The sequence below is a fragment of the Epargyreus clarus genome, unplaced genomic scaffold (assembly GCF_041222505.1).
Source record: "Epargyreus clarus isolate Ecla_fem2 unplaced genomic scaffold, WU_Ecla_fem_2.2 ptg000034l, whole genome shotgun sequence".
NCBI lineage: Eukaryota > Metazoa > Arthropoda > Insecta > Lepidoptera > Hesperiidae > Epargyreus > Epargyreus clarus.
The window spans coordinates 11009397-11025634 of record NW_027332239.1 but is presented as its reverse complement, the minus strand read 5'-3'; the positions used below and the strand labels follow the sequence as shown (position 1 = coordinate 11025634).

The 16238-nt window shown below is 34.1% G+C and overlaps 2 protein-coding genes across 3 annotated transcripts in view; one reads left to right on the top strand and one right to left on the bottom strand.

The window, feature by feature from the left end:
* Positions 1–335: 335 nt before the first annotated feature.
* LOC140755722 (regulation of nuclear pre-mRNA domain-containing protein 1B) lies at positions 336–8972 on the bottom strand. The gene is made up of 6 exons (XM_073091013.1): positions 8581–8972; positions 8092–8328; positions 7639–7859; positions 7001–7109; positions 5953–6128; positions 336–5277 (listed from the first exon to the last, which is right to left on the bottom strand). Exons 1-6 carry the CDS (start codon positions 8729–8731, stop codon positions 5131–5133), a joined length of 1041 nt encoding a protein of 346 aa, XP_072947114.1. The 5' UTR covers positions 8732–8972; the 3' UTR covers positions 336–5130.
* A 2928-nt stretch (positions 8973–11900) lies between these two features.
* Positions 11901–16238, top strand: part of LOC140755729 (uncharacterized) — a 72150-nt gene continuing 67812 nt past the window's right edge. The window contains exon 1 of one of the 2 annotated variants that reach the window (XM_073091030.1): positions 11901–12242. In XM_073091030.1, coding sequence (XP_072947131.1) covers positions 12143–12242 — 100 coding nt within the window. In that variant the 5' untranslated portion in view covers positions 11901–12142. The remainder of the gene's footprint in view (positions 12243–16238) is intronic. The other variant, XM_073091031.1, reaches the window with a different exon arrangement.

Genomic DNA, 16238 nt, shown 5'->3' with positions numbered 1-16238 from the left:
GCAATAAAAAAATACTAAACGCAATTTTAAAATTTCCGCACGGATTATAAAAAATATGTATTACTGCCATCTGTATTCAGTTTGACGAATTACGGTGTTATGAATTTTTCGTTACGGAATTTCTCGATTCGGTCGCCGCGTTCAAAGCCCGCGATAAAAGCTATGCAATAGCTTAATTATTGTGATTTGTGATTCCAAATAGAATCGATTTTACAATAAATCCTAAACCAACGGAAGTTCTATCCTAATACCAATAGAATTTCATAGAAATTATTATATTACCTTGCTTTTCTCTTCTATGATGATTACAAAAAGGAAAAAAAAAACAAACCATGTTAATATAACAAGTTTATAATTTAATATCGCCAATAATTATCTAGCTTTATACCGTGAGTTGGGTAGCTAAATACAAATTGCACCAAATTAAACTACTGTTTGGTTTTAACAGTGAAAAAAAATACAATTTCAAACCTTAAATAATTGTGAATTATGATATCTTGCGAATTATACACATACATAAAATCACACCCAATGTGCAGTTACTATAATATAGATAGGTACGTACTATATTTTCAATAATAGGAAAAAATATACAATTTTTGATTGACGTCTTATTCATTGCAGCAATAATCAATAAAAAAAAAAAACAAAATTATATGTAGGTATATTTTATGTATAATTAAAGTTATGACTTTACTACAATGGGGCCCGAATGGCTATAAAAATATCGACTTTTCTTCTAAATGTAGCAAAGGCCCATGTTACGTAAACATGTGTAACGTTTAACCAGCGAAGCATTTGAGCAGAGTTGTACCGACATGTTGCCAAAAAACAGCAGACGGTTCTCGTTGCAAAAATATTATTTTGTAATATAGTACAATTGTATAACATATGTATAAGGCAACATTGTAACGGCTTAAAACTATTACATAAGTAAGTATATTTATAATACATTATTGACTATGGGGGCTCTTGTCACGCGGGTGTATGCCTGCGCGTGTCTCACCCGCATACGTGAGTTAGACCGATGTGGTCTCTCCTATGGCAAGGCCTATGAAAAATACCATTAAAATGATAAGTTGTGAATATCGCACAAGCAAACCAGAACTGCACGCGGGCACTGTCCTGCGTGATAAGAGTAATGCCCTATGTCTTCAACATTGCAATAGGATTTACAATGTAATGCTTTCTCCGCTTATAATAAGCGCCACATTATGATTCCGTAAATCGTGGGTGTTAGGGATGCACACAAAGATAAGTATACACACAGGCAAAGAAAAAAAATATCATTTCAATTTCTGCCTGACCAAAGGTCGAACATGGAACCCTGTGTGTCACACCAGTATTTGAGATTTCGAAAAATCCGAATATATACCCATGGGATTCCAATCCCACCCACCACATCATTATGTTATGGCATCATACTAACTTAAATATACTGTTATTTTAGTGTTGACATGTCAAAAATCATGATAATTTGGTCTTAGCACCACAGCGTCGTAAATTAAGCCATAATTGAAACGATATATTGGAGGACATAATAAAGATTTTTTCCATCAATATTAAGTTTATGTCCAACAACAACAATTTCCGTTATAACATAAAACAATATTTCTAGTCAATGCACAATAACGCGAACATAATAAAACAACACAATACGGTCCACCAAGAGTATTATATATAGTTTTGCCCTTATGCGCAAAATAAATAGCTAAAAGTTGTAATCAGCTAATGCCACAAGTTTATTGTGATCACGTATTTGGTGAACTCTTATATGATAAGTAAAACACAAGACGCAAATTTACGTAATATACCAGAAACAAACTGAAAATTAACACCTCACTAATGTATGCAGAATAATATAATTTAAGACACAGGAAATATTTTACTTATTTATTAATGGAAACCTATAATTACAATATGGTATAGCAGGTCTTTTTTATCCGACTGCGGAAGGTAATGTGTTTCAAGCATATGTACGTCTAATTTTTGACGGCTTGATAAATTTTAATAAACGATTAGATTGTTTCTAAATTGAGGGAGTGACATAGGTTTACTTCTCTTTTCAGTTCACAATTTTTAAGCAGTCAGATTTATGTTTTGTTTTTATAATAACTACTACTTAAATAAGAACATACATTGGTTCTTAGTTGTTTGATTTTAAATACGAATTTATAGTTATTCATATTCATTTTTAAATCTCAAGGCATATTATTGGTTATAATCTTCGATCATAAATAAGAACTAGATACACAATCCCATACAAAAATGAACTTCAAAAGTGGCGTCAAACGTGTTTATAAAATTCTAAGCGACAGAATCTAAAATTAATGCAAAATCAACCTTATCACTATTATTTAAAGGTGTTAAAAACTGCTTACCAAAAGCAATAAATTTTTACGACATAAGCTAGCTGTCATAAGCTATCACTTTGACAGGTTTGTGCACCCAAATGTCTATTTGGGTGCTCTTTTCGTCGCACCGTTTTTTTGTCGCTGATTGTGTATCTAGTTTATATTAGTGATCGAAGGTTATAATATACATAAGCGTAGATTATACATAATAATTTAGAATGCGATAAAACTTGCAAGTATTTTACAATTTAAATTATTTGTAACTGTAAATTGCATTACAACCCCAATTGTTTATAATACCTACTTAATCGTGTTTTCCCAGTTTTCATGAAGGACATACAAACAACCAACAGACAAAATATGGTCTATTACATATACAGTATTGTTACCCCTGAAAATAAATTTAGACGTCTTATGCAAGAGCAGTTTAATTTCTATTCCAATATATTTTACATAAGAGCAACACACACAAAACAACAGATACATCGTGTAACTACAGCCACTCTCAGGCATAATTCAACTGTTATTAAATTAATATTACACTTTCATTCGTTCAATAGTCTACAATATAGATATGCCAATTTTAGTCAAGACCTATCTATACATACGTTAAAACAAAGGAAATGTATATCAACAGAGATTATAATTAACTAATAACATATTGTGGAGGCCACTAAACCTACTTCGAAAATTGTACACCCCTTTTAAACTAAAATTGTCTAATCGCGAGATAAAATGGTCTATAAGTGTGAATGTCTTATTACAACCCGGGTGACACTTGCATTACTAATATTATGTGTGCCTTTTACAAGAATATATTGTAACACTAATTTTGAAATTACCAATTTCAATGTAACCTTGTAAAACTCGAGTGTGGAAAGAAACATGGTTAAATACAGACAGATTTACATGATCAATTTTAATCACGCCTAAAAAACTAATAAATCATTTTTTATGAAATTGTGAGTATCTCACGACCACGTAATCCAACCGATGATAAGTGGTCCATGCCGCTTAAACACGGTTGTCATTCAAATAGGAATAAAATTCTATTTGAGGTTTTTTTCTTTGACACATTCTAAAAACAATGTACTTAGCTGCCGCCGCAAACAAACAGAGGATTCCTATTATTACTTTACATGAGAAAATCAATATTGATAGACATTAAGATGTGATAAGACATGAATTGTCTATTAGTATTCGAGACAATTTCAAAGGATTAAAATCAATTGCGTCAATTTTATTCAATCAAAAAAATTAATTGGGCATCCATTTGAAGTCCGTTTATTAAATTTTACTTTAAAATTTCACTCAGGTCCCTCAAATCGGAACGCAGCAGAGCTTAACACTGCTAATATTAGGCAATAATGTTAGATCATTTGAACATAATCAATATATTTTTGATTTGATTGCGGGGTCGGGGATGCGAACAGTTGAATATCGGACTTAGTGGCGCATCTTAGCAGTCTTAGGTCGTTTGTCCACTGCCACCGTCACCGAGCCGATGCCGAGAACGAAATTATTTCGGGCCGATTTAAATTATGTGGTGACGGCGATATTTTGTCCACTGCGACCGATATCGGCGGTTTATTTTGTTCGATCGATATCGGCGTGTGACGGCAGTGTATGGACAAGTTTCAACGTGTTTTATATTGCCGGCACATCGGCCCGTCGAAATCTCGGTGTCGATCTAGCGGTCACGCCGATCTACTCGAAATATCGGCGGCCAGGATGACGGTGCCCAGGTAACGGACGTGCGGTGGACAAGCGGCTATTGTAAATGTATGTACGCTACTTCCTTTATACCGTCATTAATTATCGGTATCGGCTCGGTGACGGTGGCAGTGGACAAACAGCGTAACTCTAAAGTGGTCTAAAATGGGTTAAATAGAAAGAAAGTGCGGTGAATTCTGGTCTGAGACATAGTGAGAGAAATTCCAAGAGGAGCGCCGTCTCCAGGGACAGTAAAGGGTTGATAATGACTAAGTGTGGTAGACTATAGCCCAAGCCTAATCAGGAAATAGAGTCCCAGCAGTGGGACAATTAGAGTGAGAACACGTGAAGCATTTTTCTTTCGCCTCTGGAGCGGTTGCGGAATAGCTGTTTTTGTTTAAAAACTCAAAAGACGGTAATTTTAAATATTAAGTAGCCGCCGCGATTAGGTAGTGCTCGTAGAACGGAAAGAAATGAATATAGGTTTCTCAGCGTCACAACGGAAACAAATTGCCTCGAAAGTGATAGCTGTTTACCATAGATTAGTAAAGATTACTCACTCCTAACAAGAAAATGTATCCAGTTTTGACAATTGAAATTGTCACTGTAGTTTTAAGATTATTTACTAATGAAACGATATTTTTCCGCACTTTTTCTTCGATTCCGTGTGTTTGCACCACTTAACTGCGCATGTCGACATTGTTTCGCGTAAGTGACACCATGACAGCCATTAAATGGCTGACAGAATTGTGAGCCATTTAATGGCTGACAATTATAAGCGGCGGTAAGATATCTATACTTATCTATACTGTTTAACTATATTTTCATATTTCTACGTGTCACAGGTCGCGAAAGAGAACCGCTCCAAGAGTTCAAAGCTTCAAAGGTTGCCGATGGTTCATTTGGTGGGTTGGCTATGTGTCGTATATCGCGAAAGAGAAACGCTCCATGAGTTCCAGGCTTCAAATGTTGCCGATGGTTCACGTGGTGGGTTGTGTGTGTCGGATATCGCGAAAGAGAAGCTTCAAATGTTGCCGACGGTTCATGTGAGGTAGGGTTTGCGTCACACGCTGAACAGGTCTCCGGCGCAGGGCAGCGGCGCGAGGCCGCCCGTGACGTCGGGCAGCCGCGACACGTCCGGCAGGTTCTCGATGTGCGACTTCACCTCCGCCTTCACCGCGTAGATCTTCTGCAGCTTTATGTTGTACTCCTAGGGAACACACGTCAAGTTACGCGATGGTTCAACTATTTAGTCATTTACTAGCTGACCCGGCTAATTTTGCACCGCCTCAGAATCTATTTATGAAATATTTCATATTTTAAACTAAAATTTGCCAAATCGGTCAGGCCGTTCTCGATTTTAGCGAGACTAACGAACAACAATTGATTTTTATACATATATAGATTTATTATATCAGATCTGAAAGTACATATGCTACAAGCTTCATGATGCCATTCTCTCCTAGTCCACCCTTCTCTTTGGAAGATTAAAGCAGCAAATGAGCATGCAGTCCATCTGACGCGAAAAAGCATTTTAAGTTCATTTTATTCCAGCATCACTTCTATAATAAAACTCAGTTAAAATTGTTGTGTTATATAATTTCCGTTACATACTTGCATACCAGAAAATTACTTATACTTAGCAATAGTTACAAACTTTGGTTTATAAATATTCATACATATGGTCTTTTCCTTTTATAAAACTTATTCTCACTTTTTGCAAGGCACTCCCAACAACATATTATGTAGTAGATTTAGATATACATTTTAACCCAAACAAATATAAATGCTTTACATATTTCTCTCTACCAAGGGTTTCATGATAGGCCTTAGCTAACCTCTTGTAAAGTATATTAAACAGATTTATATAATAAATCATACATACCTCAAGTCTGGCCTCAGCTTGCCGCGCGAGGTCGCGCTGTGCCTGCGCGAAGTCCCGCAGCATGGCAGCCACCTTGCGCCGCTTCTCCAGCTCTTCAGATAGCCTCAAATTGTATTCGGCTAGTAGTTCCACGGCAGAGTTTACTACAGCACTCAGGCTTAGAGCAGATTCTTTATCTAAAAGAAAAGACGGACTTAGACATATTTATAAAAAGCAAGTTGGGATAAAACTTTTCATTAGTTATTATCCAAATTGATATATTTCTACTCTAGAATACACTCTAATTTGTAGACTTTTGCATACATGTATTCAATACCCTTTCACATATTATAATAATACGTACTCTTCTCTCTTGAAAATATTCTAAAATGTTTCTTCATAATACTTGTTTACAGATTAAAAAGTGATCAAATAAATTATCATAACTAGATTAATGAGGAAAAATGTTGAAAACCCACTTGAGAATAAAATATTAAAAAATAAAACTATGAAGTGGACTTTTATTATGTAAAAGGTAATTTATAAAATGCGATAAAAATATTCAAGTTTCAAAAAGAATTTCTATGATACTTGAATATCACAAGTTAGATTTAAGTTTTATTAAATTGTTTCAACAAATGTTATATTTTGTGTACCTAAGAATGTCTGTATATTAAAAAGTAGGGTAACAATTTGTTTCATTATTAATGTATTAATGTGTAATTTAGAGTAATTAAAATCGTTTCAACACCAATGAGTTACATTTAAAAGTAAAAGTGGGTTTACAAACGGGAATATCTAGAGCATGAAGTATTAAAAAAATGTATAACATTAAAGTTATAATTTGTAATAAAACAACTATATCATTACATACACTAATGTATGAACAATAGATGAATAGGGATAAAACAATAAATGAATGCTAAAGCAATTAGATACAAATAATAACATTTTTATATAAATGAAACAATATATTGTGTATCTATTCCAATTTTTATTTTAATATGAATGTATACAGTATTTTGTTTATTGTCACAGTAATATAACACATTTTGGTCACAAAGTTTACCTTCTAACTTAGACAATAATTGCACTTCAGACACTTCTGGTGGCAGGGAAGCGATCCTCTCTCTGACTGCTTCATCACTAGACGCACTCGATTCTAAGTCTAGAAGTGCCTGAAAGGTTACAAAATAGATATGATTAATATACATGTGGCAATATTTCTACTTCAAGAAACAGGATTATAAAATCGTTTTTAGGGATGCTATTTTAAGTAATAAACTAAGCAAACGGACACAGTGTACCTGTTATGAATAAGATGTCTTAGAACATCAGTAGAGCAGCAGTAGCCACTTACCATCAAGCTCATTTTTTTTATAATACAGGCGTAGCAGACGAGCGTGCAGTCCACCTGATATTAAATGGCTACTGCCCATGGGTATATGTAAGAAACCCCACATAGGATTTGATATTCCTACCTGAGGTTGATCACAGATGCGCCTCTCCTCCTGCGAACTAAGCTGGAACACCTCGGAAAAAGTTGTCTCCCTTACAACACCCTCCAAACCAGAACATAGTAGCGCTTGACACTATTGTTAGGCAGAAATAGGTGTGGCAGAAGTGCCACAGGAGTTGACCCACAAAGGGTTCTCTGCCACCTTCAAAACATTTGCTACTCATATATTATAAAAAGAAGATAATTACCTTAACTAATTCTTCAGGTTCAGGAGGGTCTCCGGGCGGAGTTTTAGGACTAAGAGTGATGTGTGTTTCCACTTGCCCATCCACTTCCACTGTTGTCTCACTTCTTCGTCTTTCCTTCTTTTCTTTGTTTTCTATTTTGGCCTTCTTTTCATTATTCTTAGGTTCTACATCCTCAGATTTTCGTTTACTCACTTTTTTTGGTATTGCATCATTCGGATCCACTGTAATCAGTGTTGAAACATGATTAATAAAGCTTTACTAATAAATTGTAATTACACTTTTGAAAATACTGTTATTTTTTATTGTATTTATAAAAGCACAAGAAAATGCACTCCTATTTCATTAGTCAGAATGCTTTGACTGAGGAGGTACCACTCGCCCATCTGTGTCAATCACAATTGGGACTGCAATTAAATTTTTTTCTATATATATAAACATCAGAAAATTACTTACAAGCCTCTTTAAACTCCTGTATTTTCTGTGCGTCATACACCCCTCGCTCCTCCCATATAGACAGTATTCTGTGCAGAGTATGTTTAGTCTTCGCAGTGATGCCCGTCTTGGCCATATGCTTGAAGGACTCCATGAGGACTTCACCAAAATCCTTGCCATATTCAGGCCCTTTTTTCTTACTATTCTGTATTACGTCATTAGCAAGATACATAAAAGTAAGCTGCTTACTATCCTTTGCTAAAATGTAATGAACAATTTTTTTAGGTTATGTAGATATTTTGCATTTTCTACTTATTGGGAATGTTACTGAAATCATTTAGCTTATTTTAAATATGATTTATCGGCAGCTAATTGTAAGAAAAAATAATGAATTGTTACATAAATATCATTGATGTCCTGTTGTTGATAAACATGACGCAAGCAAAGAAAAGATTTTGTGGTTGTTCATAAAACTTCAAGAAGATATATTACTCGTCGTTGCCTACATACCTTTCATCATTTCCTTGAACCATGTCTTAACGATGGCTGCGTGGTGTTTTCTATGATGTATTAACCAAAGAGATAACGTTTGAATACTCTGTTGACTCGAATTTAACTCCTGTAACTTACGTACTAAGGCGTTTTCAGTGAAGCCAGCCATTTTACTGAGTCCACGTTATATTGAGCACTAACAAATATTTCAATGTATTATTTCACCTCATTTGTATTTTCATACCATGGAATATAACCAAACAAATTACAAAACCACAGAGACAGATCACAAACAAGCGGGCTGCGGGGTTTAGTCGGTCGGGAGACGAGGGAATATTTGACGTTTGATAAGACGTGAATTCTAGAAATAGTAACAGATTAAAAATGTTTCATATAAACTAATAAAAGAAATTCAATGTGATAGACACAAGAGGTAGACTTTTCGATTTTAGAATATTCATAAAGGTAATAATAATTGTTATTATTTATTCACGGTTATAAAAAAAAGTGTGTGTGTGTCAGCTACGATGATATATATCGAATAGAAAAAAAGGGTAAATGAACGCATCTGCTAAAATGATAAGAGAAACAAACATAATATATCTGTAATTATTCGGATTATTTATATTACTTCAATAATGCGTATTACATAAAGTATGTTACAAAATAATATAAATAATAATAATAATAATTGTGTTCAATTTATACAAATCCAATTTTTTGATGATTGATTTCTTTCACTTTGAATTATATATATCATTCTTAAATACTGTAATTATAGGTTTGTGGTAACTAAAATACGATACGTGAACTTCGGAAGTTACATGAGTTATGAATCGTGAAAACACCGCATCAATAGTTGTACCATATCTAGCGCGCAACACACACGTACAAACATACGCACACATTCAACTCTCAGACTGGAGGTAGTGAACTATACAGTGAGACTACGAAGTATCGCGCAAAGAGGAGACCCCGAGAATGAGATACGCTGTGTAATGTATTCCATCTCATTCTTTTACACGTTCAATCCTACAGGTATATATGTTTGTCTCTTTCTACGTTACGCCTCAACTTTTCGTGTTACACTTGATTTTACTCATAAAATTTCCGTACCGGGCCTTATAACTCAAATCGTTTCTTAAGGAGTAAACTCCAAAAATCCAAAGGCCGAAGAAAAACGTGATAGGTATTATTGTAAAATGACAAAAAATACAAACGTTTTTACTTAAACCGGATTCAGATACACGCGTACGATTATGTTCAGCGACAAGTATGTAAACGCTGCGCATGAGATGCGAAATCCATTAGTTCGCGCTGAAGAACGTCTCGTTGCATATAGCTATATCCAAAGAGTATAGTAATCTATATAGGAACTAGGAAGCTATATCGTCTACATTCCACGGACGAACAATCATCGAGTAGAGTACCGAGTTGGTTATTTACAGCCTTTTATAACTGGGGGTCCGAGGTTCAAATCCCATTGAATTCTGGATCTAATCCCCCTTGGCATAGAAGATATTTTAATAGGAGGACCCTTTTTTACTGACCTATATCCGGAATACCTAGACTGTAGCATACTACGGCATACCGTTAAAGATTTTTTGTTTTTTCGCTTTTTACGCTCATGTTAACGTGTAAGAGCATATTGGATTCATCACATCACATCATCAGCTCAAGCATCAATAAGAACTTTTTGTTGATGGTTCCGTATGCATAGGGGAAACGGAACCCTATTGCTAAGTCCGTGTGTCATAGACACTTAATTTTTTTACAGAGTATCTATAATGGTGGCCGCTATAAGAAAAAAAGGAAAATAAAAATAAATGATCATACAAGAAACCGCTATTTTTCAGTAATTGAGATTTCACTAATTCAGAAACCAAGAATTGAACCGTTATAGGTAGACAGTTCAAAGTTTCTAAAACTTAAACATAATTTTCGTGTTATTCCTAAGTATAGTTAGTATGTGGAAACAATTTCAGTTTGTTTCCTGTTTTCTCGTCTTGGAGTAATAACTATTTCCCGCGTATTTTAGATTGTGAAGAAAAAGATATGGTTATTGTTTTTGTTTAATTCCAAATATATAGTAATTAGTAGTGTTGTATTATCAATTCAGTGACGTTAAACAATTAACATAAATAGTGTGTGTCTACGAATAGGTATGATTTATTAATTATATATTGTCCTATTTAATTTTCTGCAAAAAAAGAAGATTCCTTAGAAGTCTTCGTCTTATTCTTTCTCTAATTATTTTTGGGCACTGCTACAACTTTTCTTAACTATCTCGGTATAACAAAAATTAAAACACTGTTAATGAGATTACGAAGCAGGACTCATTGGAAGTCAGCGCGGAGTTGAAAACCTTTGGTAATTCCTAATTAAGACCCATGCATTTTATTTCAGCATGGTATAATACAATTGTTTAATTTACTTATGATTTATTGTAATTTACTGGCAGGTAACCATTTCTTCTAACTAGGTAAGTGTACCTATATTAATATCTGGATTTTACGTTATAATTATTACAGTATTTATTACATTTTGTTTCAATTATTGTAACATACTAGATTTTGCCTGCGACTTCATCAATTTAAAAAGACTGACGCGTACGTGTAATTTCAGGAGAAAAAATATTTATATACGTAACATTTAGGTACATATTATCCTAAAATTACTTTGTAAGTGTTTAAAAATCTAATTTACGCTACATGTACATAAAGCATGTCCTTGGCATGTCCCTGTAGTTCCGGGACTAGAAAAGGGCTACGGTATCCCCTGCCTGTCGTAAGAGGCGACTAAAAGGGGGCTTCCAGGGTTGCGGGCGGCAAGAGTGGGAGCTCGAACCATCCAGTAAGCGACCCCGGGAAGGACGGCGGTATGTGTGGTCGCATATTGTCGTGAACTCCAGATGGTTTGGGAGGAGCGAAAAATCCCACATAACTCGACGTCGCTCCCACGTCGTCGGGTACCTTTTGAAGGTTTCCCCCTCGATAAAAAAAAGGTACTTCACATACCGCTAGGTTAACGCTCCAATGAGTCTCAAAACAAGTTGTATCGTCTATTTCATGAACATGATATGGAAGGCAAATTCTGTGATTTCTATTGCAAATAGTAATAATCAGGTACCATCAGTAATTCCTGTGTATCACAAGGTATTTTTATTTTTTAAACTGGTGGACAGATAGATTATGCAGGTCCCATCTTGTGAGTCGTTAAGTTAAACATTTGCGGTAAAACAAGTTCCACATTACTGAAGACGAGCAACAGAAGTGCTAATAATAATAGCGCGTTATATATAGTAAGTGATCAGTGGGTCAGTGTAAGAAGCCGCGAATTATTTCTCCGCTGATCTACGCACCTGCGCAAGCGTCGCCTCATCTCAGTAACCACATTTCAAAGGCCGCGCCGCACGCGCCCCTCGACCGCGGCTACTCTCGCCCGCGCGAAAATGAAATCGAGATTCTAAATTCGAATACATTTTTATTTTTCTTTCATATTAGCCTGCGCCCAATTCGTTCTGTGCTGGTTACGATTCATTTTTGATTTGTTTGTATTTGTCGAAAGTTGTGAATTCATAATGAAGTTGTTTTTGGCTAATAAAATTCCCAGTGTAATTCTGATGTCGATAGTTTTGCTGGCCAATGCACAAAAAAGTTCTAACAACGGTCGAGACGTCGGTGAGTAACATTTAAATAGAAAATTAATATAGACGTTAATGACAGGTATCGGTAACTATTAAACTATTTAAATAGGCGTAATATTCTAATTTCATGGCCGTTATATTTGATTTAAAAATATTCTGTGTATAAGGTATATTAATTTTAACCGTACACCAATTACAATTTACCTAATATCTACTTCATTTCAAGTGACTAAAAATAATTATAATATTTAATTATGTGAACAAAGGCTATTATTAAAATCTCAGAACGATTATTGATATTCATGAAAATAATTTTCACACAAATGATCGGATATGAAATTTCATTAAATAGTAGTGGTATTTGGACTAAATAAGTTTACAGCAATATTATGTACTTTAGTAGAGAGCGCGATCAAAGGTCATTGAACCTGTTGATTTCGTGTGACGGTCGCACACATTAAAATTTCGCCCTAGTAATTTCCCCCTCACGCGCGATTCTATGAGTGATAGCTGAATTATATATATGACATCCTATATAAGTAAGATAGGATCCGAATTCAGTTATCGCTCAAAGAACTTCTAAATCAATTCCACCCTATTTAACTATGCATACTTAATATACCTTCGTCGTAAGGAGATGATACTAAGAGCAATCTAATGTTAACCAAATTCATTTAAGATTAACGAGATCATTTCACAAGATCCGACCTAAGTTAACCCTTCTGTCATCAACACATATGCAGAGATCATTATGTTACTTGTCTATATTGCGTTCATCTTGCATAAGAATTCATGAGATACCATGTTAGCTATTTCCGTAAATTTTAACTGTGTCATATTTTACATGCGTACTACGAAAGAAAAAACGCACACATACCTACTAGGTATTTAGTATTAATTTCCGTCGTAGAAAATTATACAAAAAATCTTTATATACTTAAAGCGAAATATATAGAATTATATATTTAACTAGCTGACCCAGCAACCGTTTTGTTGCCATATAAATAAATTTATATAATATTTGAAACTGCGATGGTAGCGAAGTCTGTCGAATCCAATGTGAAACATTCCAAAATCAACAACTACTTACGAATTAAAAATTAATTAAAAAAACCTTTTCCCACGGACTAAATTGTGAATCTAAACCATTCTCAAGTCCCCTTGAACACACGCAACAAATTTCATCGAAATCAGTCCAGTCGTTTAGGAGGAGTTCAGTGACATACACACGCACATAAGAAATATATATATAAAGATAAGTAAAGTAGATGTTTTAACACTACTTACTCGGTTTATTACTGACATCGTTAAGAAGTTATAACACTTATTTTTATTTTCACATGCGGATGTCGACGTAAAAGTTGTTTCGGTAATGCTGTATGCGTAACACGTATTATATTATTATGTAGACTGTTACTTTAAATTATAATTTAATTATTAAATGTACAATAAATTACATAGTATAATTAACTAATGGCACATATAATAATATATCTTATTCTAATTGATAACTGACTGGTAGATACGGATGGACTGGTAGAGCACCGACCTTTTTACTAGAGTCTCTGTGATTTAGTGCGTTTCAATGATAGCTGTAGATAAATGTCTTCCCAAGAAGGACTCGTTGCACACCTTCTTGGATTAAACTTTTAGTGGGCTCCTTCGACACCCACGGTTAGAACGGGGCTAATCTACACAGACACCTCATATATTTACTATATATATAACATGTACAAAATATGTAGGTTATTATGTTTATATATCACACGCACGCACACACATCTAACGTTAACGACTAGGCCACGCATGCTAACACAATACCACCATTACTAAAATATGGTTCCCTACCGCAGTCGAACACGAATTCCATTCAGATGTCAATCGAAAGGCAATTTATCTACTTATATGTGTAGTTTTTACCACAAACTAATTGTACCTAATTATTATTGGCTATACTTATTATGTTAGAAACATGTTTGAATTATTTAACAAAATGATTAAACACAAATCTTTATTTCGAGTCAGGCAATTGATAACCGCCATATCCGACGTGGACCTCGTAGGGTTTTATAATGTATATTACATATGGATTATGTCCTAACAGGAATATCAAATACGGTTTTATTTGAGCCACATCCCTTAGATTATTTTATAATGAGTACATATAAAAGTATGTGATATAAACTTCAGGTTATTAAATAATTTGATGAGTACAATAAGTACAGTACATTAATCAAGTGTCAAAAGTTTTTAAATCTCGTGCGATCCTCTTTCAACGCTGATACTAGTTCAGGTAATCAAAACATTACCCGGTCCAATTATTAACGTATGTTTTGAATTAAATTTCGGAAGCGCACTTTTGTTGTCGGCCCATATTCGACTCATCTCAGCCCCTACTCGGTATTGTCTTACTGGATTATCATATTGAATTAAGTCTTCAATAGCGACCCATAACATTGTCTTATTTGACTGGCCTCACATAGAAATGTCTAGAATGGGCCGGTACTAACTTTTAAAAATTTAAAGTATTAAAAATACACCGTATTTGAAATATTATTTCAAATTTTCAAGCGTTGTTGTAGACCTATTTAGATTTTATTGCCGTTTATATACTTACCTACTGCTAAGTGACGTGTAGAAGACTAATAAATAAAACATACATTTTCACTAATCACCTTCAAGGTCGTTACAAAATCCTTAATATCTGGAACCAATTGAGAAATTTAATTATGAAATATTAATTCTAAATAAAACCTGTTTGATATAAATATTTCTAAACATAAAGTCTGATCTTAAATGCCTAGCACTATCAAGGTGATCGAAAACAGTTGCATTTTTTGCACTCATTTGAAATTCCATTCAGTGACATAGGCACTAGGGCTGTTAAAACTATAAATATAATAAAAGCTCTATTAAAAAAAAACCCTTCCTTTTGAAAAAGATAGAATTTATTGGAGCTTACGCTCATGGCACCCGTAAATGCACCTATTTATGCAATAATTGTAATTCTTACCTAAAAATTTCAAATATTAGCAGTTTAGAAAATATCTTTATGTTTATGTATATGTGATTTTTATTGAGTCCTCTATTATACTCCGAGGTCAGTAAGGTAAACCCATATATCTATACAAAATGACAAAAAGTTTAGAGGATTTTATGTTTTTGGTATGCAAATAAGAATATTATTATCATACTCTTGTAAAAAGGCAATTATTTATGTTATGTACGTTGCTTATTTAATATATTTTAGATTAAGTTTGCATTTTATTTGGGTTTATTGAGTCGAATTTCTATTGGCTTACGAGTCTATTTTCAAGGTATTTTAAGATGCTCCTAATGTATTATCAGAGTATAAAACAGTTTATGAATATCTACTAATTTATTATTTAAATCTTTTACTTTTTAAAGAACGCAAAATTCCCTATTGAATATCAGAATCACACAAGAATATTTAGATGACTACAGTATTAAAACTGCGACAAATAAATTGAGCTTGTTAACCCTATATCGACCATGATTATGCATACGAAGGCATATTATAAAATACTTCGGATCGGCTGGTAGTAGTACCACTTTTACTTTTAGTGACACAATCGTGAATGTGATTTCACTATCGCCAACCAGTTAATGACTGGCGTATGGTGGGTGCTTGAAAAGTGAATCGATACACATATTTGACAGCATTTTTGGAAAGGCCGCATGTTATCGTGTTATTCACTTAGTTTACAATAGGAATATTTTAGTAGTTAGTCTTATTAGACTAATAAGTAGGTATACGTGCAGTGGTCTATCAACTTTGATCCTGGCTGGTCCAGGTTCTAATGCAAAAAAGCTCATTGCACTTATCAACCTTAGATGCATGCGTATCAGAAATGTGCATTCACCGTATCAGTTGACGTAGCAGTCGAAATGTTCAAGTTTTAATAGACAAACGACAAATAACAGTGAAACTTGTTAAACATTGTATTTTTTTCTGTTAGAAAAGTTGCTAGCTCTAATAAAATAATAAATTGTCTATCTAAAACTACTG

Excerpts from the sequence above, each read along its gene's own strand:
- LOC140755722 (XM_073091013.1), bottom strand. The coding sequence starts at position 8,731 with ATGGCTGGCTTCACTGAAAACGCCTTAGTACGTAAGTTACAGGAGTTA. Across the intron at positions 8,329-8,580 it reads GTTCAAGGAAATGATGAAAG|CAAAGGATAGTAAGCAGCTT; the intron begins GTATGTAGGCAA and ends ATTACATTTTAG. Across the intron at positions 5,278-5,952 it reads AAGCTGAGGCCAGACTTGAG|GAGTACAACATAAAGCTGCA; the intron begins GTATGTATGATT and ends TGTGTTCCCTAG.